Genomic DNA, 23,573 nt, shown 5'->3' on the forward strand with positions numbered 1-23,573 from the left:
ACATCTTTTTTTTTTTTTACTACATTTGTGTTTCAGTAGCCAAACTCCACCCACCTTTTTGCTTATTTAAAGGAACCAGACTAGGCTTTGGTCTACATACAAGAAGGATAAGCTACAGTCATATAGTTATTATGTAGTACATTGTTTTGCAATTATCAGTTAAAGCCAATTAGGGAAATATATGGGGTGGGTTAGCCTTGAGAAGTCAGCAGGGTGCATTTCAAATTATGAGAATTACAAAATACTAAATTTTAAGAAAAATGAACGTATATTGCAGTTGTTTCATTACGCATAACTAAACATTTTATATAAATATCTCAAGGTGTTTACTGTCCCTTTAAAGTAATTTTTTTAAGCAGACTATTCAGTCTCAAAAAAATCTTTTTTTTGTGTGTATATCCATTGATGATTAACAGTTGTTGTTCGGTATAAACATGCTAAATTTTAATACAGTATAGAGATAAAAGCAAGGAATCTTTTGAAATAAATTACATACAAAATGATATAAAGGTAATATTTTTAATAGCTGTCCCAAAAGGGGTGAATAGCAAAAGGTTCCCGCACTATATGTTTTTACTATATATTGTCTTATTCATTTGGTCACTATATTTTTTACACATTTGTTCCACTATGTTTGCTACTCTTTACGAAGATGGGAACTCAGGGGCCTATCATAATCTAATACTAAAGGCATTGTTTACTTAAATTTGAATCTAGCCTCTTTCACTATCTTAAACATAGAGTCCAATTCCAAGATTATACAAGTGCATTTTTATATCTAGCTAGTAGCAAGATTCTTACAGAATGCATGCCCCCTGTGTCATTGTATTGGGTATCCTGACTATGCGCTTAAGGAAGAGGGCAGAAAGCTGTTGGTTGGGAAAAGTTTGGTAAAGAATGAATGTGCTGTTTTTGTGACTTGATTAAGCACAACCCAAATACTAGTCTTTCAGGAGGCGGAGTTAATTCCATAGTAACATAAATTTATGGGGCCTTAGATATTGGTAATGTTGAGGAGGTTTGTGTATGCTTGAAAAGGCATATATGGTACCGGAAGGGCAGAGAGTCGGCTTCCACAGAGCGGCGTCTTAGGAGAAGGTCCAGAAAGGGAAAGGGACTGTAAACTTGTCTGTTGACAGTTTTACTTACTGGACTAAATTTGTTCCGTAAAGCTAGCTGCCATACTAAAGCTTAGAGTGACTTAATGTGCAATAATTGCTTTTAATTATGTTTTTATGTTGAAAATGTTTTTTATAAAATTTTCCAGATGATTTATACATGTTTCAAGCATTCCATCAGGTTACATTCAAGTATCTGTCAACAGGTTCTTAACAATACAAAATGTATGCATCAATGTATCTAGGTAACAAATAATTGTTTCCCACTGGTTTTTAATAGTCTCATAATAAGATGTTTCTTAGGTCAGGGAGATCTTTTACCTCTATTTGGGTCTCCAGAAGTGTGTCACTGTGGGTCCTGGCCCCAATCCCTCATATTCAAAATATGGTATATATATAAATTCAGACAAAAGTTGTCATATTAAAATCCCTTATGTCTAAGAGTATAAGAGGGAAACCTTGGGCATTATATTTCTTCTATAAGGTACGACGAGTCCACAGATGCATCCTTTACTTGTGGGATATTATGCTCCTGCTAACAGGAAGTGGCAAAGAGCACCACAGCAGAGCTGTCTATATAGCTCCTCCCTTAGCTCCATACCCCAGTCATGCCTTCTGTTTAACCATTTGTCTTGTCCCTCCCGTTCATCCGTGTCCTGTAGCTTTGGTATTGTATCCCACAAGTAAAGGATGAATCCGTGGACTTGTCGTACCTTATAGAAGAAAAGTAAATTTATGCTTACCTGATAAATTAATTTCTTCTATGGTACGACGAGTCCACGGCCCGCCCTGTCATTTTCAGACAGATTATATTTTTTTATTTTAAACTTCAGTCACCTCTGCACCTTTTAGTTTCTCCTTTTTCTTCCTGTACCTTCGGTCGAATGACTGGGGGGTGGAGCTAAGGGAGGAGCTATATAGACAGCTCTTCTGTGGTGCTCTTTGCCACTTCCTGTTAGCAGGAGGATAATATCCCACAAGTAAAGGATGAATCCGTGGACTCGTCGTACCATAGAAGAAATTAATTTATCAGGTAAGCATAAATTTACTTTTTTTTTAGCCCACTCCTGTGCTCTGAAACTCGTTATCCCCAGTAGAAAAATACAAGATTGCACCATATACACGGCAGGATAGTGTCCTCTCTGTCTTTAGCTGAACAGCTTATCTGTTATGTAGAGGACCTGTAGTATTGCACCGCACCATCCAGTCTGTGCCATTATCGTGCACTAGCCTGGTTGCAGGGAAGCCCCCTGCACGCCCAGGTAAGCCGACTGCATTTTCCCAGGCAGCAGATACGGACCATTGCACCTCCAGGTGCTTCACGTGTCTAACGAGGACTATCAGCCAAGTGTAAACTTATTCACCTAGATTACGAGTTTTGCGTTAGAGGTTGTGCGGTGCTAACGAGCAGTTTATGTTTACCGTTCACTTACAGACAGCGCTGGTATTACGGGTTTTTACAAATCAGACAAGAAGTGAGCGTTGAGCAAAATTTTGCTCATTACCGCACTCCAATACCAGCACTGCTTACGTTAGCGGTGAGCTGGTGTAACGTGCTTGTGCATGATTTCCCCATAGGAATCAACGGGGAGAGCCGGCTGAAAAAAAGTCTAACACCTGCAAAAAAGTAGTGTAAAACTTCTTAACGCAGCCCCATTGATTCCTATGGGGAAATAAAATTTATGTTTACACCTAACACCCTAACATGAACCCCGAGTCTAAACACTCCTAATCTTACACTTATTAACCCCTAATCTGCCGCCCTTGACATCGCCGACACTTACATTATAACTATTAACCCCTAATCTGCCGCTCCAGACACCACCGCCACCTACATTATACTTATGAACCCCTAATCTGCTGCCCCCAACATTTTCGCCACCTACATTATATTTATTAACTCCTAATCTGCTGCCCCCAACGTCGCCGCCACTATTCTAAATTTATTAACCCCTAAACCTAAGTCTAACCCTAACCCCCCCTAACTTAAATATAATTTAAATAAATCTAAATAAAATTCCTATCATTACCTAAATTATTCCTATGTAAAACTAAATACTTACCTATAAAATAAACCCTAAGATAGCTACAATATAACTAATAGTTACATTGTATCTAGTTTAGGATTTATTTTTATTTTAACTAGGTAGAATAATTATTAAATAGTTATTAACTATTTAATAACTACCTAGCTAAAATAAAGACAAATTTACCTAAAAAATAAAACCTAACCTAAGTTACACTAACACCTAACACTACACTATAATTAAATTAATTCCCTAAATTAAATACAATTAAATGGCTGTTCCAATCAGCCAATAGAATGCCAGCTCAATCCTATTGGCTGATTGGATTAAATCGCTCAAATCAGTGCCGGATACGTAGAATTCTGTATTCTTTCAATCTTCTCACAAAACTGCTTCTAGAACTCTTCAAGTAAGATCTTTTTAGATATATATATAGCTCCCTCATAAGAAACTAGGCTGATATATATGGAGTATCTAGAAAAACTTTTGTTGTTAAAAGAGCTGTATATATTCTTGCAGTTTAGAGTGTTTTTTTGTTTTAATGGCTTCCCCCAGTTAACTGGGGGATAATACGGGAGCCTAGGTCTTAAGTGCTCTATTTTTACTGCAACCTAGCTTGTTTCCAAAGTTTTCAGCTCGTTAATAACCATATTGTCAAATAGGTCTTTTGTGTTTAAGATAAACAAAATATAAATGCATACATTTTCTGAGCATTTTTCTCTAGCTGAAATAAATTAAAGTGATTGTCAATCCTAGCGTTTGTGAAGTGCTAGGATTGACCATTGGAACAAATAAAGGGGACTTTCAGTCATGAAGTATAAAATACTTCATACTGAAAGTTCCTTTATTTGTTTCAAGCGTTCGCCGCACTGAGCTGCTCAGGCAGCCCACAGCAAAACACTGTTTTGCTGAGAGGTGACGTTTTCACCCCTTAACCAATAGCTGTGCAGGAAATCGGGTTTGGCGCCATGTGGCACCGGATTTCCCGCACGGCTATTTGTTAAGAGGTGGAAACGTCACATCTCAGCAAAACAGCGTTCTGCTGTGGGCTGCCTGAGCATCTCAGTGTGGTGAACACTTGAAACAAATAAAGGAGCTTTCAGCATGAAGTATTTTATACTTCATGACTGAAGGTCCCTTTTATTTGTTCCAATGGTCAATACTAGCGTTTCACAAACGCTCGGATTTACAATCACTTTAAGAATATCTTTATCTTGTAAAACTGTCGTTTTTTAGTTTTAGAGATTTTATAATCCATAGTTATTCTATCTAATATCTTCAGTAAATACACCTACTTACTGTAAGAGTCATGTTTACTGTTTTAAGAGACATATAGCTTATGCATTCTTTTACAGATGGTGCACTACTTATGGCGGTCTGCAGAGGCAAAGTAAGTGAGGGATTGGACTTTTCTGATGACAATGCGCGAGCTGTTATAACTATAGGAATTCCCTTTCCTAATGTGAAAGACCTGCAGGTATGATTAAAATCTACCCTTTTCTGTTTCAGGATAATGTGAAATGGTTTATTGGCCGTCCATCTGAAATGTATCAAGTTTAGTTCCACAACAGATAATCACAGAAAATACATATATGTAAAAAAAAAATAAAAAAAAAAAAATGTTTATTTTGTGTAATAATACAAGTAAAGAACATTTTCCATTAATTTATGATCACAAACATATTAAATATTATTATATTTTGGCATTCATATGTGGCATGTTTAAAACAATTCTTCATAAAAAATATTGTTAATTTCTCGATTGCTTACCTATAGGTTTTATTGAAGCATCAAGTACAGAAATACAAGGATTTTTGGGCCATATTGCCCTAAAGCCTGTGTAGCATATACACATATATTTAATCTTTATAAGCTCTTATTATTTCTCTTAACCCTTTTGTTTAATTTTCGTTGTAAAAACTTACCTTGGTACACTGTTGTGGCACCTAGAAATAGTACATGTACAAAAATGCATAAGGATATATATTGTATGTACTATGTTGTCAGTATCAGACACCAGATAGGACCCCAATAGCTTGGGAAGTGGTATAAGTATCACAAAAATAACAAAGAAGGTACTTGCCTCCAGTTACAGGATGAGGGTAGTAACAGTAAGCTTAGCTTTAGCAATGATAATAGTTCACACAATAATAATGATAAGGGAGCTTGATTCTGTAACAGGATAGGCATACACAATTCACAGCAGAATAGGGGTAATCCATAATAAGAGTCCAGTATACAAGCCAAGGTAGGTGCAGGCAGCAAGGTTCTTAATCGGTTAAACAGGCAAAAGGTCAAGGCAGGCAGCAAAGATTCACAAGTGGTTAATCAGGCAAAGGGTCAAGGCAGGCAGCAAAGGTTCACAAGTGGTTAATCAGGCAAATGGTCAAAATCAGGATACAGAGCAACCAAAAGCAGAGTACTGTTCACAAGTAAACTCAATAACTGAGTACTGAGTAGTGTGTAAGGCAGTGCTTTATAGGGGTGATGATAATGACTGACAGCTGGCAGGAGGTGTGTGCATATACTTCTTCCTTATTGAATATGCAGACTGACAGCTGACAGGGAGTGTTTTACTGAAGGGGACGTGGTCACGTGATGATGTGCTGACCTCACGATCACAGTTGGGACGTATGGCGACCGCCATTTTGAGGGAGTCACACTGCTCTCTGTTTAATCTTCTCCCTGAGAAATCCTTCTGCAGCAGAGTGCTAGCAGTAAGACCGGCCGCATCATTACATATGTGCTACACACAGAAATGCATTCTCCTTGTTAATATGAGGAGAGTCCACGGCATCATTCATTACTGTTGGGAAATACTGCACCTGGCCACCAGGAGGAGGCAAAGACACCACAGCCAAAGGCTTAAATACTCTCCCTACTTCCCTTATATCCCAGTCATTCTTTACCTTTCGTCACAGGAGGTTGGCAGAGACGTGTCAGAAGATTCGGAGTAGTTCCTTATGAAGGGTATCTAAATGGGACTAGAGTTTTAAGTAGTCTTGTCAGCCTCTCAGTGAGAGCGTTGACAAATGTTAGAGTCTGGAGATGCAGGGAGAATCTTTCTGCAAACCCATCCAGACTCGTATTTACAGCTCCTATGCAATCAGTGTTGACGAGTTTCACTGCCTGCTTCCATCACTCAAGTCTATGTCAGGAGCGATGCTACAAGACTGTCAAACTTGAGAGGCTGTGTTTCTGTTCCACGGCAAAGATTCCGGTAAGATTGTTTCATTTTTTTATACACATATGATAACGCAAGAAGACAGGGTCACAGTGTGACTCCTTTCTCCTGTTAAGTGTAGTCAGTCCACGGGTCATCCATTACTTATGGGATTATATCTCCTCCCCAACAGGAAGTGCAAGAGGATCACCCAAGCAGAGCTGCTATATAGCTCCTCCCCTCTACGTCATACCCAGTCATTCTCTTGCACCTAACTAATAGATAGGACGTGTGAGAGGACTGTGGTTGTTAAACTTAGTTTTTATTTCTTCAATCAAAAGTTTGTTATTTTAAACAGCACCGGAGTGTGTTGTTCTTTCTCAGGCAGCATTAGAAGAAGAATCTACCTTAGTTTGTGTATGATCTTAGCGGTCGTAACTAAGATCCATTTGCTGTTCTCGGCCATTCTGAGGAGTGAGGTAACTTCAGAACAGGGGACAGCGGGCAGGGTTCACCTGCAAGGAGGTATGTTGCAGTATATTATTTTCTAAGGAATGGAATTGACTGAGAAAATACTGCTGATACCGATGTAATGTAAGTGCAGCCTTAAATGCAGTAGTAGTGACTGGTATCAGGCTGATATGTATGTATGTTTACACTGAGGTATTTCTAGGGAATGGAACTTCACTAAGAAAATACTGTATACATTTAACTTATATTTGAGCCTCCACTGCAGTGAAAACGACTAGCAGCAGGCTTATTAATAACATTTCATAATTATATATTTAAAACGTTTACTGGCATGTTAATCGTTTTTCTCTGAGGTACTTGGTGATAAAACTTTATGGGCATTATTTTTCCACATGGATGTTGTTTGTTTATGAATAAAATCAGTTTACTGAACTTCCCCACTGTTGTATTATGAGTGGGAGGGGCCTATTTTGGCGCTTTATTGCGCAGTAAAAATTCAGTCACAGTCTTCCTATTTCTTCCTCCATGATCCAGGACGTCTCTGCAGAGCCCAGGGGTCTCCAAAACTAGTTTTGAGGGAGGTAATCACTCACAGCAGACCTGTGAGACTGTGTTTTGACTGTGATAAAAACGCTTATATTAAATTGTTATCCGTTTTTGGGTACTAAGGGGTTAATCATCCATTTGCTGGTGGGTGCAATCCTTTGCTAACTTAATGCATTTACTGTGAAAATGTGGTTGCTATAACTAATTTGGTTCATTGTTATTTCAACTGTGACAGTTTTTTTGTGCTTCTTAAAGGCACAGTAACGTTTTTTATATTGCTTGTAAATTTATTTGAAAAGTATTTTCCAAGCTTGCTAGTCTAATTGCTAGTTTGTTTAAACATGTCTGACACAGAGGAATCTCTTTGTGCAATATGTTTAAAGGCCAATGTGGAGCCCAATAGAAATTTGTGTACTAATTGCATTGATGCTACTTTAAATAAAAGCCAATCTGTACATGTAAAGAAAATTTCACCAGACAACGAGGGGGAAGTTATGCCGACTAACTCTCCTCACGTGTCAGTACCTTCGTCTCCCGCTCAGGAGGTGCGTGATATTGTGGCGCCAAGTACATCAGGACGGCCCTTACAAATCACTTTGCAAGACATGGCTAATGTTATGACTGAAGTATTATCTAAATTGCCAGAATTTAGGGGTAAACGCGACCACTCTGGGGTGAGAACAGAGTGCGCTGATAATAATAGAGCCATGTCTGATACTGCATCACAATTTGCAGAACATGAGGACGGAGAGCTTCATTCTGTGGGTGACGGATCTGATCCCAGTAAACTGGACTCAGACATTTCAAATTTTAAATTTAAGCTTGAGAACCTCCGTGTTTTACTAGGGGAGGTTTTAGCGGCTCTGAATGATTGTAACACGGTTGCAATTCCAGAGAAATTATGTAGGCTGGATAGATACTATGCGGTACCGGTGTGTACTGATGTATTTCCTATACCTAAGAGGCTTACAGAAATTATTAACAAGGAGTGGGATAGACCCGGTGTGCCTTTTTCACCCCCTCCTATATTTAGAAAAATGTTTCCAATAGACGCTACCACACGGGACTTATGGCAGACGGTCCCTAAGGTGGAGGGAGCAGTTTCTACTCTAGCTAAGCGCACCACTATCCCGGTGGAGGATAGCTGTGCTTTTTCAGATCCAATGGATAAAAAGTTAGAGGGTTACCTTAAGAAAATGTTTGTTCAACAAGGTTTTATATTACAACCCCTTGCATGCATTGCGCCTGTCACGGCTGCGGCGGCATTCTGGTTTGAGTCTCTGGAAGGGACCATTAGCTCAACTCCATTGGATGAGATTATAGACAAGCTTAGAGTCCTTAAGCTAGCTAATTCATTTATTTCTGATGCCGTAGTACACTTAACTAAGCTTACGGCTAAGAACTCCGGATTCGCCATTCAAGCGCGCAGAGCGCTGTGGCTTAAATCCTGGTCAGCCGATGTGACTTCTAAATCTAAATTGCTTAACATACCTTTCAAAGGGCAAACATTATTCGGGCCCGGTTTGAAAGAAATTATCGCTGACATTACTGGAGGTAAGGGCCATGCCCTGCCTCAAGACAGAGCCAAACCAAGGGCTAAACAGTCTAATTTTCGTGCCTTTTGTAACTTCAAGGCAGGAGCAGCATCAACTTCCTCCGCTCCAAAACAGAACTGTTGCTCGCTACAGACAGGGCTGGAAACCTAACCAGTCCTGGAACAAGGGCAAGCAGGCCAGAAAGCCTGCTGCCGCCCCTAAGACAGCATGAAGTGAGGGCCCCCGATCCGGAAACGGATCTAGTGGGGGGCAGACTTTCTCTCTTCGCCCAGGCTTGGGCAAGAGATGTCCAGGATCCCTGGGCGTTAGAGATCATATCTCAGGGATATCTTCTGGACTTCAAAGCTTCTCCTCCAAAAGGGAGATTTCATCTTTCAAGGTTGTCAGCAAACCAGATAAAGAAAGAGGCCTTTCTACGCTGTGTACAAGACCTTTTAATAATGGGAGTGATCCACCCAGTTCCGCGGTCGGAACAGGGACAAGGGTTTTACTCAAATCTGTTTGTGGTTCCCAAAAAAGAGGGAACCTTCAGACCAATCTTGGACTTAAAGATCCTAAACAAATTCCTAAGAGTTCCATCGTTCAAAATGGAAACTATTCAGACAATCTTACCTATGATCCAAAAGGGTCAGTACATGACCACAGTGGATTTAAAGGATGCCTACCTTCACATACCGATTCACAAAGATCATTATCGGTACCTAAGGTTTGCCTTCCTAAACAGGCATTACCAGTTTGTAGCTCTTCCCTTCGGGTTAGCTACGGCTCCAAGAATCTTTACAAAGGTTCTGGGCTCTCTTCTGGCGGTACTAAGACCGCGAGGAATTTCGGTAGCTCCGTACCTAGACGACATTCTGATACAAGCGTCAAGTTTCCAAACTACCAAGTCTCATACAGAGTTAGTTCTGGCATTTCTAAGGTCGCATGAGTGGAAGGTGAACGTAGAAAAGAGTTCTCTATTGCCACTCACAAGAGTTCCCTTCTTGGGGACTCTTATATATTCTGTAGAAATGAAAATTTACCTGACAGAGGACAGGTTAACAAAACTTCTGAATGCTTGCCGTGTCCTTCATTCCATTCAACACCCGTCAGTGGCTCAATGCATGGAGGTAATCGGCTTAATGGTAGCGGCAATGGACATAGTACCTTTTGCACGCCTGCATCTCAGACCACTGCAATTGTGCATGCTAAGTCAGTGGAATGGGGATTACTCAGATTTGTCCCCTATGCTGAATTTGGATCAAGAGACCAGAGATTTTCTTCTATGGTGGCTTTCTCGGCCACATCTGTCCAGGGGGATGCCCTTCAGCAGGCCAGATTGGACGATTGTAACAACAGACGCCAGCCTGCTAGGTTGGGGCGCTGTCTGGAATTCCCTGAAGGCTCAGGGATCATGGACTCAGGAGGAGAAACTCCTTCCAATAAACATTCTGGAATTAAGAGCGGTTTTCAATGCTCTTCTGGCTTGACCTCAGTTAGCAACTCTGAGGTTCATCAGGTTCCAGTCGGACAACATCACGACTGTGGCTTACATCAACCATCAGGGAGGGACAAGGAGTTCCCTAGCGATGATGGAAGTCTCAAAGATAATTCGCTGGGCAGAGTCTCACTCTTGCCACCTGTCAGCGATCCACATCCCAGGCGTGGAGAACTGGGAGGCGGATTTCCTAAGTCGACTTTTCATCCGGGGGAGTGGGAACTTCATCCGGAGGTATTTGCCCAACTGCTTCGGCGTTGGGGCAAACCAGATCTGGATCTCATGGCGTCTCGCCAGAACGCCAAGCTTCCTTGTTACGGATCCAGGTCCAGGGACCCGGGAGCGGTACTGATAGATGCTCTGACAGCACCTTGGGTCTTCAACATGGCTTATGTGTTTCCACCCTTCCTGATGCTTCCTCGATTGATTGCCAGGATCAAACAGGAGAGAGCATCGGTGATTCTAATAGCGCCTGCGTGGCCACGCAGGACCTGGTATGCAGATCTAGTGGACATGTCGTCCTGTCCACCATGGTCTCTGCCTCTGAGACAGGACCTTCTGATTCATTGTCCTTTCAAACATCCAAATCTAATTTCTCTGAGGCTGACTGCATGGAGATTGAACGCTTGATTCTATCAAAGCGTGGATTCTCGGAGTCAGTAATTGATACCTTAATACAGGCTAGGAAACCTGTTACCAGGAAAATTTACCATAAAATATGGCGTAAATACTTGCATTGGTGCGAATCCAAGAGTTACTCATGGAGTAAGGTTAGGATTCCTAGGATATTGTCTTTTCTACAAGAAGGTTTAGAAAAGGGTTTATCTGCTAGTTCGTTAAAGGGACAGATCTCAGCTCTGTCCATCCTTTTACACAAGCGTCTGTCAGAAGTTCCAGACGTTCAGGCTTTTTGTCAGGCTTTGGCCAGGATTAAGCCTGTGTTTAAAACTGTTGCTCCGCTGTGGAGCTTAAACTTAGTTCTTAACGTTTTACAGGGTGTTCCGTTTGAACCCCTTCATTCCATTGATATCAAGCTGTTATCTTGGAAAGTTCTGTTTTTAATGGCTATTTCCTCGGCTCGAAGAGTCTCTGAGTTATCGGCCTTACATTGTGATTCTCCTTATCTGATTTTTCATTCAGACAAGGTAGTTCTGCGTACTAAACCTGGGTTCTTACCTAAGGTAGTCACTAACAGGAATATCAATCAAGAGATTGTTGTTCCATCATTGTGCCCTAATCCTTCTTCAAAGAAGGAACGACTTCTGCACAATCTGGACGACGTTCGTGCCCTGAAATTTTATTTGCAGGCAACTAAAGATTTTCGCCAAACTTCTTCCCTGTTTGTCGTTTATTCTGGACAGAGGAGAGGTCAAAAAGCTTCGGCTACCTCTCTCTCTTTCTGGCTTCGTAGCATAATACGTTTAGCCTATGAGACTGCTGGACAGCAGCCTCCTGAAAGAATTACAGCTCATTCTACTAGAGCTGTGGCTTCCACTTGGGCCTTTAAAAATGAGGCCTCTGTTGAACAGATTTGCAAGGCTGCAACTTGGTCTTCACTTCACACCTTTTCGAAATTTTACAAATTTGACACTTTTGCTTCTTCGGAGGCTGTTTTTGGGAGAAAGGTTCTTCAGGCAGTGGTTCCTTCCGTGTAAAGATCCTGCCTGTCCCTCCCGTCATCCGTGTACTTTTAGCTTTGGTATTGGTATCCCATAAGTAATGGATGACCCGTGGACTGACTACACTTAACAGGAGAAAACATAATTTATGCTTACCTGATAAATTCCTTTCTCCTGTAGTGTAGTCAGTCCACGGCCCGCCCTGTTTTTACGGCAGGTCTAAATTTTAAATTAAATTCCAGTCACTACTGCACCCTATAGTTTCTCCTTTCTCGTTTGGTTTCGGTCGAATGACTGGGTATGACGTAGAGGGGAGGAGCTATATAGCAGCTCTGCTTGGGTGATCCTCTTGCACTTCCTGTTGGGGAGGAGATATAATCCCAAAAGTAATGGATGACCCGTGGACTGACCACACTACAGGAGAAAGGAATTTATCAGGTAAGCATAAATTATGTTTTTATCGGTATGGAATTAAGGGTTAATATCTCCGGAGTGGGATTATATAGTACAGGGGGGTTCATCATATAATTTTATTTTATTATGATTATGCTGCAACAAGTGCGAGATGAGGTTTAGGCAGATGTTGGAACGTACATGTTTTATTTTCGTTTTTTGGAAGCTGCACAGCCTGAAAGGTTTGGCTCTCTTTTTTCCCTATTATAGCAGGGGAGGTCCTGCATTGCGCACCATGTGACTGGGTGTGGTTACACTGATTTCCTCTTTCCTGACTGTGCAGTTTACCGGAGAAGAAACGGTTTCTCTGTTTGGCCTGGGTCATAGGAGGTGGTGAGTGCCCCAGCCATTGGGGATATAAAGGTGCCATGTTATCTTATTATTCAATAGTCTGCTTTATAAGCACAAGCTATGGAGGATTCTGATGCGTTAGAGGGTACTCCCTCTTTACCTAAGTCTAATACCTGTCTATATTGTGAGGAGGCTGCGGTATACCCGCCTGCTCAATTATGTTCCACATGCCTTGATAAAGTAATCATGTCAAGTAAAGTTAATATGTTTGATACCTCTGAGGAGTCTCCATCCCGTGAGGTGCGCACCCTACAGTTATCTTCTAATACACATGCAGCTTCCAGTAGCACTCCTAATCCTCCATCTGGAGGGGCCCTTTTACCACCAGACTTTACTAAGCAGTTACAAACTGCAGTGTCTGCGGCCTTTAGTGCTTTACCTCGCCCTGCTAAGCGCTAGTGAAATTTAAAATTTTGCTATTCTTCCCAGGTGTCATCTACTAGCTTATTGGATTTATCTGATACAAGATTATCCGATGATGAAGACGCCTCTGATACTTCAGAGGGTGCTCTTTCTGGGTCGGAATCTGCTGCCTCTGAGCCTCCAGCTGCGGAGGAACCAGACTTTAGATTTAGGATTGAACATTTACGTTTTCTGCTAAAGAAAGTTTTGACTACTTTAGAGGTTCCAGAGCCTAAATTGCCTGAGAAACCTTTGATTCCTAAATTAGATAAGGTCTATGAGGACAGGGTTGTACCACAAACTTTCTTGGTTCCCATAAAGATAGTGATCATTATTAAGAATAAATGGGAAATAATTGGTTCTTCTTTTTCCCCTTCTTCCTTTAAATAATTGTTCCCGGTTTCGGACTCTCAATTGGAGTTGTGGGGTTCCATCCCCAAGGTGGATGGCGCTATCTCCACACTTGCTAAATGCACTACTATCCTGCTTGAGGATAGTTCGTCGTTTAAAGAGCCCATGGATAAGAAAATAGAAACTCTGTTAAGAAAGATATTTGTTTCAACCGGCAGCGGCTGCTGCTGTGGTTGCTGGAGCGGCTACCTACTGGTGCGACTCCTTATCTTAATTGATCAAGGTGGAGGGTCCCCTCGACGTGATCCAGGAAACAAGGCCTTAAGGGTGGCTAATTATTTTTTTTTGTGATGCAAATATGCAAATTATTCGCCTGAATGCCAAGGCTTCAGGTTTTTCTGTTCAAGCCTGTAAGGCACTCTGGCTAAAGTCCTGGTCTGCGGACATGAATTTGAAGTCAAGACTTCCATTTAAGGGTAAGATTCTATTTCGTCCAGGCCTGGACTCAATTATCTCCATGGTTACTGGAGGCAAAGGTGCCTTTTTTCCTGCAGACAAGATCCTAATTTTTGTTCCTTTAGTTAGGCTAAATCCCTACGTGAGCAGCCCTCCGCAAAGCCTGAGCAATACAAGGGGCGGTGCCCGGCCGGCTCTGGATCTCATAGGGGGCAGACTGTCACTCTTTTCGGAAGCTTGGTTTGGGGATGTGCAAGACCCGTGGGTCCTGGAGGTCATCGCTCAGGGATACAGGATAGGTTTCAAGTCTCACCCACCCAGGGGCAGATTGTAAACCTGAGAATGCAGAATCTCATCATAGACTGCTGGATTTAGTGCTGTTAAACTGCAACTATAAGTATATGTTACTGTTGTTTTAAGGATATTTCCAATGTTCAGAGTGAATTGCAACAAAGTAACAGTTACCATAGCATATCATAATTCATTTAGACTAGGCAATTTACTAAGAGGAGACTGATGAGAGTCAGGATCTTGTTACAAGCCGACTGTTTACAATAAGCAGTGTGGAGAGAGGGAGTGGTTTCCTGAGAGCAGACGATGATGTCACCAATCTCAGAGTCGGAGCTCCGTGAAAGAAACTGAGACACAGAGAGTTATTTACAAGATTTTGAAGATAAAATATGTACAAGTCAAAATCAACAATCACCACAATAGGTAAGTAGGTATGAATGCTGGTAAGTATACTTGCAAACTTGTAGGGGGAGTTGTTGAGTAGATCTGTGGAGCCAAAGGGATGCAACAGAGCCGGCTCTGAGGTCTGAGAGTTGAATTCACAGGTGCTGAATCACAGGCAAGCTGGAAATGCAGGATACGGAAGAAAAACACTTCCTTAATAAAACAGTAACGAACTAGGCAAAGAGTTTTAAATAACTTCTGTACCACAGTACAGGTAGAATTTCAAATAGGAAAAAGATCAGCTTAAATAACTTTAGCAAAGTAGAATCCAAAATGGATAGGGCTAGGAATACTTGTCTGCTAAGAAACAAAATACCAAGCAATTTGTAGCTGGAGAGGAGGAGTTTATATAGGGAGGTGCAAACATGAATACTAGAAATCCTTAAAGGCGTAGTAGATATGACAGGACACCCCCCGAAAAGGAGCCGCTCAGTGGATCAAGGACGAGGCCTGTCAGGTTTCCTTCTGTAGATAGTAGATATGACATACAGTTTCTAGGGTTAAGGAGTTTTTCTTCCTTAGGACTGGTAGTCCTAGGTTATATTTTAAGCTCAGATTTGTGTATTGTCTGTTAGTTCAGAACAGGGCTCAGAAATATTTTCTTTTGCCTAGAATCAGAGTTCCTCTGGTTCTGTTTGGAAATAATAGAGTGGTATTTGCTAAATGTTTCAGTGCCTTTTACTGGATTTTAACACTATACCTTCTGCTTGCAAGGCTGCAAAGCTAGATAGCAGACCAATGTATTTGCTATGGGGAATTCTGACAGGGTCAGTGCCCATTAGCTGAATTGGAACAGGTCTAAGCAGTTTAAGATCTTCCAGGTTCGCTCGAGAAGTTTTGGTAGGTCAGGAAACTTGGTTTTAGCCTGTTCAGGTTCCTTGTGTTCTTATTATCGTTTCAGATCAAGGTCTCCCTTGGAAGGTTTTTTCTGTTCTATGTTTCTAAGAACTCTGTAGGCTCAGGTAGATGGGATCTCCAACCTTTTCATTGTTCTATAAGTAGGAAGGAACTTTCTATTCTGATCTAGAAACTTTGAAAACATTTCTTATGTTCCTACTTTTGTAAATGGAAACTATTTAAACTTTTCCGTGAGGTCATTTTCTGTCCTCAATAGATTTTAAGGATGCTTATGTTTTATGTTCTTATTTCTAGGAACATCATCTGTTTCCAAAATTTGCTTTTTTGGACAAGCTTTTTCAATTTGTTTCTCTTCTGTTTAGTCTGGCTACAGCTCTCAGAATATCCTCTAATGTACTGTAACCCTCTTATCTGTAATCAGTTTTCAGGTTATTGCAGTGTTTCCCGGTCTAGTTCTATCTTTTCATTTGGTAGTATTTCTCTTCTGCAGACCATTGCTGTTCCTTCAACAACATGTTTGGAAAGTTATTTTTCCAAACAGTTTACTGGTTCCTCAGATAAATATTGCTTTTCTGGGGGGTTTTATAGATTGTTTCTATGACCCTTTTTTTGGCAATGCAAAGACGGTTGAAGCTGGGGTTTGCCTGTCTCTGTTTTTGTTTGGAGGTGTCAGGTCTCATGTCTTTGACCTTGGTTGCTATTCCATTTGCTCAGTTGTCTCTGGTGTCTCATTTACATTCCAGAACAACTTTGTTTCTGTCTTGGTAGATGAGCTATTAGATATTTATGCAGGGGACTTATTTTGTCTGTAATCTCTACAGGTGCAAGTTTTTTTCAGGACTGGGGCCATCTAGGTGTCTCAGAAGGCATGAGCAGTTTTCTTTCATGTAATTGGCAAGAGTCCATGAGCTAGTGGCGTTCTCTGTTATCGGTCGTAGAGATTCATCTCCTACCTCCCTTTTTAGATCGACGATATACTCTTATATACCATTACCTCTGCTGATTCTCGTTTCAGTACTGGTTTGGCTATCTACTTTATGTAGATTATTTAAGACACTCTCAGATATGGTTTGGCATTTTATATTTAAACTTCTAAATATATGTTTGTACTTATATTTGCCATGATTCAGGTTTATCAGTATATTTCCTTTTTGCAGACTGTCAGTTTCATATTTGGGAAATGCATATTAAAAAAAAAAAATCTTACCTGAAGTTTTCAAATTGATTCTCTTTTCTAATTTGCGGGCTGTTAGGCAAAATGCTATAATTTATTGCGCCATTCTTGGCGCGAGGCTTTTTTGGCGCGAGAATGACGTTTGTTTGACGTGATTTCGTCATTTCCGGCGTCTTAGTTGACGCAGAGTTTTCGCACGTAGTCGCGTCATCTATGATGCTCGTGTTTGTTGCAGACGTTCTTGGCGCCAAAAAAATATTTTGTCATTTGGGCGTCATACTTTTTGACATTATTTAAGACTTCATTTCTTTTTGCTTCTGGTTTCCAGAGGCTTATTTTGTTTTGCATTTCTTTCCCATTCCTGAAAAATATAAGAAAATTTATCATTTTGCTTTATATGTTATTTTTTCTCTTACATATTGCAAGATGTCTCAAACTGACCCTGTCTCAGAATCTACTACTGGAATCCTGCTGCCTGATGTCGGTTCTACCAAAGCTAAGTGCATTTGTTGTAAACTTGTGGTAACTGTTCCTCCGGCTGTAGTTTGTGATAGTTGTCATGACAAACTTTTAAATGCAGACAATATTTCCATTAGTAGTAGTCCATTACCTGTTGCTGGTCCTTCAACATCTAATGTTCAGGATATTCCTGGTAATGTGAGAGAATTTGTTTCTAATTCCATTCAGAAGGCTTTGTCATACCACCTTCTAATAAACGTAAAAGGTCTTCTAAAACTTCTAATAAAATTGATGAATTTTTAAATGACCAACAACATTCTGATGTATCTATCTCTGATGAGGATATATCTGGTTCAGAAGATTCTACCTCAGATATTGACACTGAGAAATCTTCATATTTGTTTAAAATGGAGTATATTCGTTCCTTATTAAAGGAGCTGTTGCATTAGATTTGGAGGAGACTAGTCCTCTTGATATTAAAACTAATAAACATTTAAATTCAGTTTTTAAACCTCATGTAGTTATTCCTGAGGTTTTTCCAGTTCCTGATGCGATTTCTAGGGAATGGAATAGACTGGGTACTACTTTTACTGCTTCTTCAAGGTTTAAGAAACTGTATCCTTTACCGACTGATAGATTGGAGTTTTGGGTAAAGATCCCCAAAGTTGATGGGGCTATCTCTACTCTTACTAAGCGTACTACTATTCCTACGGCAGATAGTACTTCTTTTAAAGATCCTTTAGATAGGAAACTTGAATCTTAGCTAAGGAAGGCTTATTTATGTTCAGGTCATCTTCTTAGGCCTGCCATTTCTTTAGCTGATGTTGCAGCTGCTTCAACTTTTTGGTTGGAATCCTTAGCGCAACAAGTACCAGATCATAATGTGTATAGCATTGTTAAGTTAATTCAATATGCTAATAATTTCATTTGTGATGCCATTTTTGATATCATTAGAATTGATGTTAGATATTTGTCTTTAGCTATTTTAGCTAAAAGAGCTTTATGGCTTAAATCTTGGAATGCTGATATGACTTCTAAATCAACTTTGCTATCTCTTTCTTTCCATGGTAATAAATTATTTGGTTCTCAGTTGGATTTGATTATTTCAACTGTCACTGAGGGGATGGGAACTTTTTTGCCTCAGGATAAAAAAAATCTAAGGGTAAATTTAAGGCTGCTAACCGTTTTCTTTCCTTTCGACAAAGTAAGGAACAGAAACCTGATCCTTCCCCTAAGGGAACCGTTTCCAATTGGAAGCCTTCTTCAGTCTGGAATAAATCCAAGCCAATTAAAACATCAAAATCAGCCCCCAAGTCCGCATGAAGGTGCGGCCCTCATTCCAGCCCAGCTGGTAGGGGGCAGACTAAGATTTTTCAAGGATGTTTGTATCAATTCAGTCCAAAATCATTGGATTCAGAACATTGTCTCTCAGGGGTACAGAATAGGTTTCAAAGTAAGACGGCCTGTGAGAAGTTTCTTTCTCTCACGCATTCCAGTGAACCCAGAGAAAGCTCAGGCTTTCCTGAAGTGTGTTTCAGACCTGGAGTTGTCTGGGGTAATTGTGCCAGTTCCTTTTCAGGAACGGTGTCTGGGGTTTTATTCAAATCTGTTCATTGTCCCAAAGAAGGAGAATTTTTTCAGACCAGTTCTGGATCTAAAAATTTTGAATCGTTATGTAAGAATACCAACATTCAAGATGGTGACTATAAGGACTATTCTGCCTTTTGTTCAGCAAGGGCATTATATGTCTACAATAGACTTACAGGATGCATATATTCATATTCCGATTCATCCAGATCACTATCAGTTCCTGAGATTCTCTTTTCTAGACGAGCATTACCAATTTGTTGCTCTTCCTTTTGGACTAGCAACAGCTCCAAGGATCTTTTCAAAGGTTCTCAGTGCCCTACTGTCTGTAATCAGAGAGCGGGGTATTGCGGTGTTTCCTTATTTGGATGATATCTTGGTACTTGCTCAGTCTTTATGTTCTGCAGAATCTCACACGAATCAACTAGTGTTGTTTCTTCAAAGACATGGTTGGAGGATCAATTTACCAAAAAGTTCTTTGATTCGTCAGACAAGGGTAACCTTTTTAGGATTCCAAATAGATTCAGTATCCATGACTTTGTCTCTAACAGACAAGAGACGTCTGAAATTGGTTGCAGCTTGTCGGAACGTTCAGTTTCAATCATTCCCTTCAGTAGCTATGTGCATGGAGGTTTTAGGTCTCATGACTGCAGCATCGGACGCGATCCCCTTTGCTCGTTTTCACATGAGACCTCTTCAGCTTTGTATGCTGAACCAATGGTGCAGGTATTATACAAAGATATCACAATTAATATCCTTAAATCACAATGTTCGACTATCTCTGACTTGGTGGTTAGATCACCATCGTTTAGTTCAAGGGGCCTCTTTTGTTCGTCCAACCTGGACTGTGATCACAACAGATGCGAGTCTTTCAGGTTGGGGAGCTGTCTGGGGATCTCTGACAGCGCAGGGGGTTTGGAAATCTAAAGAGGCGAGATTACCAATCAATATTTTGGAACTCTGTGCGATTCTCAGAGCTCTTCAGTTTTGGCCATTACTGAAGAGAGAACCGTTTATTTGTTTTCAGACAGACAATGTCACAACCGTGGCGTATGTCAATCATCAGGGTGGAACTCACAGTCTCGGATACTTGCTTGGGCGGAATCCAGATTCTGTCTAATTTTTGCGGTCCATATCCCAGGTATAGACAATTGGGAAGCGGATTATCTCAGTCGTGAGAGTTTACATCGGGGAGAGTGGTCTCTTCACCCAGATGTGTTTTTTCAGATTGTTCAGATGTGGGGGCTTCCAGAAATAGATCTGATGGCTTCTCATCTAAACAGGAAACTTCCCAGGTATCTGTCCAGGTCCAGGGATCCTCAGGCGGAAGCAGTGGATGCGTTGACACTTTCTTGGAATTATCAACCTGCTTATATTTTTCCGCCTCTAGTTCTTCTTCCAAGAGTGATTTTCAAAATCATAATGGAACGTTCGTTTGTACTGCTGGTGGCTCCAGCATGGCCACACAGGTTTTGGTATGCAGATCTTATTCGGATGTCCAGTTGCCCACCTTGGCCACTTCCGTTAAGGCCAGTCCTTCTATCTCAAGGCCCGTTTTTCCATCAGGATCTCAAATCATTAAATTTGAAGGTATGGAGATTGAAAGCTTAGTGCTTAGTCATAGAGGTTTCTCTGACTCAGTGATTAATGCTATGTTACAGGCTCATAAATCTGTTTCTAGAAAGATTTATTATCGAGTTTGGAAGACTTACATTTCATGGTGCTCTTCTCATAAATTCTCTTTGCATTCTTTTAGAATTCCTAGAATTTTACAGTTTCTTCAGGATGGTTTAGATAAGGGTTTGTCTGCAAGTTCCTTGAAAGGACAAATCTCTGCTCTTTCTGTTCTGTTCCACAGAAAAATTGCTAATCTTCCTGATATTCATTGTTTTGTTCAGGCTTTGGTTCGTATCAGGCCTGTCATTAAATCAATCTCTCCTTCTTGGAGTCTTAATTTGGTTTTGAAGGCTTTACAGGCTCCTCCGTTTGAGCCTATGCATTCTCTGGACATTAAATTACTTTCTTGGAAAGTATTGTTCCTTTTGGCCATCTCTACTGCTAGAAGAGTTTCTGAATTATCTGCTCTTTCTTGTGAGTCTCCTTTTCTGAATTTTCATCAGGATAAGGCGGTTTTGCGGGCTTCGTTTAACTTTTTACCTAAAGTTGTGAACTCCAACAACATTAGTAGAGAAATTGTTGTCCCTTCTTTGTGTCCTAATCCTAAGAATTATCTGGAGAGATCTTTACATTCTTTGGATGTGGTAAGAGCTTTGAAATATTATGTTGAAGCTACTAAAGATTTCAGGAAGACTTCTAGTCTATTTGTTATCTTTTCTGGTTCTAGGAAAGGTCAGAAGGCTTCTGCCATTTCTTTGGTATCTTGGTTAAAGCTTTTGATTCATCATGCTTATTTGGAGTCGGATAAATCCCCGCCTCAGAGGATTACGGCTCATTCTACTAGGTCAGTTTCCATTTCCTGGGCTTTTAAGAATGAGGCTTCTGTTGATCAGATTTGCAAAGCAGCAACTTGGTCTTCTTTGCATACTTTTACTAAATTCTACCATTTTGATGTTTTCTCTTCTTCAGAAGCAGTTTTTGGTAGAAAAGTACTTGAGGCAGCTGTTTCAGTTTGATTCTTCTGCTTATCATTTCATTTTTTTTTTTTTCATTATGAAGATTAAAACTTTTGATTTGGGTTGTGGATTAATTTTTCAGCGGAATTGGCTGTCTTTATTTTTATCCCTCCCTCTCTAGTGACTCTTGCGTGGAGTTCCACATCTTGGGTATTTGCTATCCCATACATCACTAGCTCATGGACTCTTGCCAATTACATGAAAGAAAACATCATTTATGTAAGAATTTACCTGATAAATTCATTTCTTTCATATTGGCAAGAGTCCATGAGACCCACCCTTTTTATGGTTGTTATGGTTTTTTTGTATAAAGCACAATTATTCCAATTCCTTGTTGATGCTTTCGCTCCTTTCTTATCACCCCACTTCTTGGCTATTTGTTAAACTGAATTGTGGGTGTGGTGGGGGGGGGTGTATTTATAGGCATTTTGAGGTTTGGGAAACTTTGCCCCTCCTAGTAGGATTGTATATCCCATACGTCACTAGCTCATGGACTCTTGCCAATATGAGAGAAATTAATTTATCAGGTAAATTCTTACATAAATTATGTTTCTTGGTTTTTTTTCTTAGGAGGCAAGGTTACCTGTTGATTTCTTAATATCCAGGGCACTTTAGAGTTGACCTCTATTAAAAGGGATTTTTTTTTCTCTGTTTCAGATAAGACTATGTTACATCTGTAGCTTATGTCTCTCATCAGGAGTGAACTTACATTTCCCTAGTTATAAGTATAGTATCTCTATTTCTTTACTGTTCAGAAGCTTTTTACTCTGTGATCTCTGCTGTTCATGCTCCAGGACTGTATAACTGGAAAGCAGTTTTGTCTCAGTCTTCAGTTGTTTAGGGTCGCCCAGAGATACTTCTGATGGCTTCTTGATTGAATCTCAATTTTCCCAGTTTTGTTTCCTCAATTTTCTTTGAACTGTGTTTGTGGATGCTCTGGTAGTTCAGTGTTAATTCTAGCTAGTCTATATTTTATTCCACCTCGGGTCTTTTATTCCAGGGTGATTGCCAAGATTTGTCAGGAAGAACTGATGATTCTGTTTTGCTCCAGCTTTCTCCAGCTTATTCCTGCAGTATTTGGTATGCAAAACTGGTTCTGTTATCCAGTTTCTCTCCTTGGCTACTTGATGGCATGGAGATATAATCAAAAATATTTTGAACTATTTGTTCAGTTTTTGAGCTCCTTATACAGGCTTATAAGTCTATGACTGGGGGACTTGTTATTTAAAGGTCTGGAATTTATTGGTGTTTATTGGTGTTCAAATCAAGTTTTTTTTTCTCTGCAATCTTTCTGTATTGTTCCTTTATTATTCTGAGTGTTTTCTTCATGTTTTGAAATCTGTTAGAGCTTTGTAGCGTTATGTTGACACTGTTTAGGTTTTAGGCAAACTTTTAGTTTGTTCCTTTTGATGGTTCTATGAAGTTAAGAGCATTTCTGCTGTTTCTTTGGCTTCTTGGTTGAAGCTTTTGATTCATATAGTTTTCTTGGAGGCAGGTCAGCCTTCACCTAGATGTCTTTCTGCTCATTTTTTCAGACCTGTTGCCACATTTTGTGTTTTAGTATGTTTTATCAGTGGAACAATTCTTGCTAGTCTGCTATTTGGTTGTTGTTACTTATTTTTTCTACCATTTTAATGTTTTTGCTTCTTCTGAGGCAGCCTTTTGTAGGGTGTCGGTTAGGCCATTGTCTCAGGTTGATTTATTTTTGCCTGTTAGTTATTTTTTATTGCCTTTTCTATAGGTTCTATTAGGGTTGTAGATTTAGTTTCTCAGTGAAAAAAAAAAGATGTTTCTTAGATCCCTCCCTTTCCGGTTATTACTCGTGGACTACACAGCTTGGGTATTGGTTTCCCATAGGTTATGATTGGATTTTGTGGACTCACTGCCATTAGAAAGAAAATACAATTTATGCTTACCTGATAAATTATTTTCTTTCTTGGCAGTGAGAGTCCACAAACCCGCCCTGAAATAGTGTAGTGGCAGCAGTTTTGTGGCACCTCTTTACCCCTTTTATCTCTTTACTTTTCCTTATCCTCGGCTTGAGCTACTGAGAGGGTAGGGGAAGTGGGAGGGATATTTAATGCTCTGTTTGGGGTGTCTTTGCCTCCTCTTGATGGCCAGGTGAAGTATTTTCCAT

The 23,573-nt window shown here is 40.3% G+C and overlaps 1 protein-coding gene across 1 annotated transcript in view; it reads left to right on the forward strand.

Moving 5' to 3' along the window:
• BRIP1 (BRCA1 interacting helicase 1) overlaps positions 1-23,573 on the forward strand; it is a 1,071,924-nt gene that overhangs the window by 922,731 nt on the left and 125,620 nt on the right. Inside the window, exon 16 of the mRNA XM_053707344.1 lies at positions 4,501-4,622. Within this exon, the coding sequence (XP_053563319.1) occupies positions 4,501-4,622 (122 nt within the window). The remainder of the gene's footprint in view (positions 1-4,500; positions 4,623-23,573) is intronic.

Source organism: Bombina bombina, chromosome 3 (genome assembly GCF_027579735.1).
Source record: "Bombina bombina isolate aBomBom1 chromosome 3, aBomBom1.pri, whole genome shotgun sequence".
In the NCBI taxonomy this organism is placed as follows: Eukaryota; Metazoa; Chordata; class Amphibia; order Anura; family Bombinatoridae; genus Bombina; species Bombina bombina.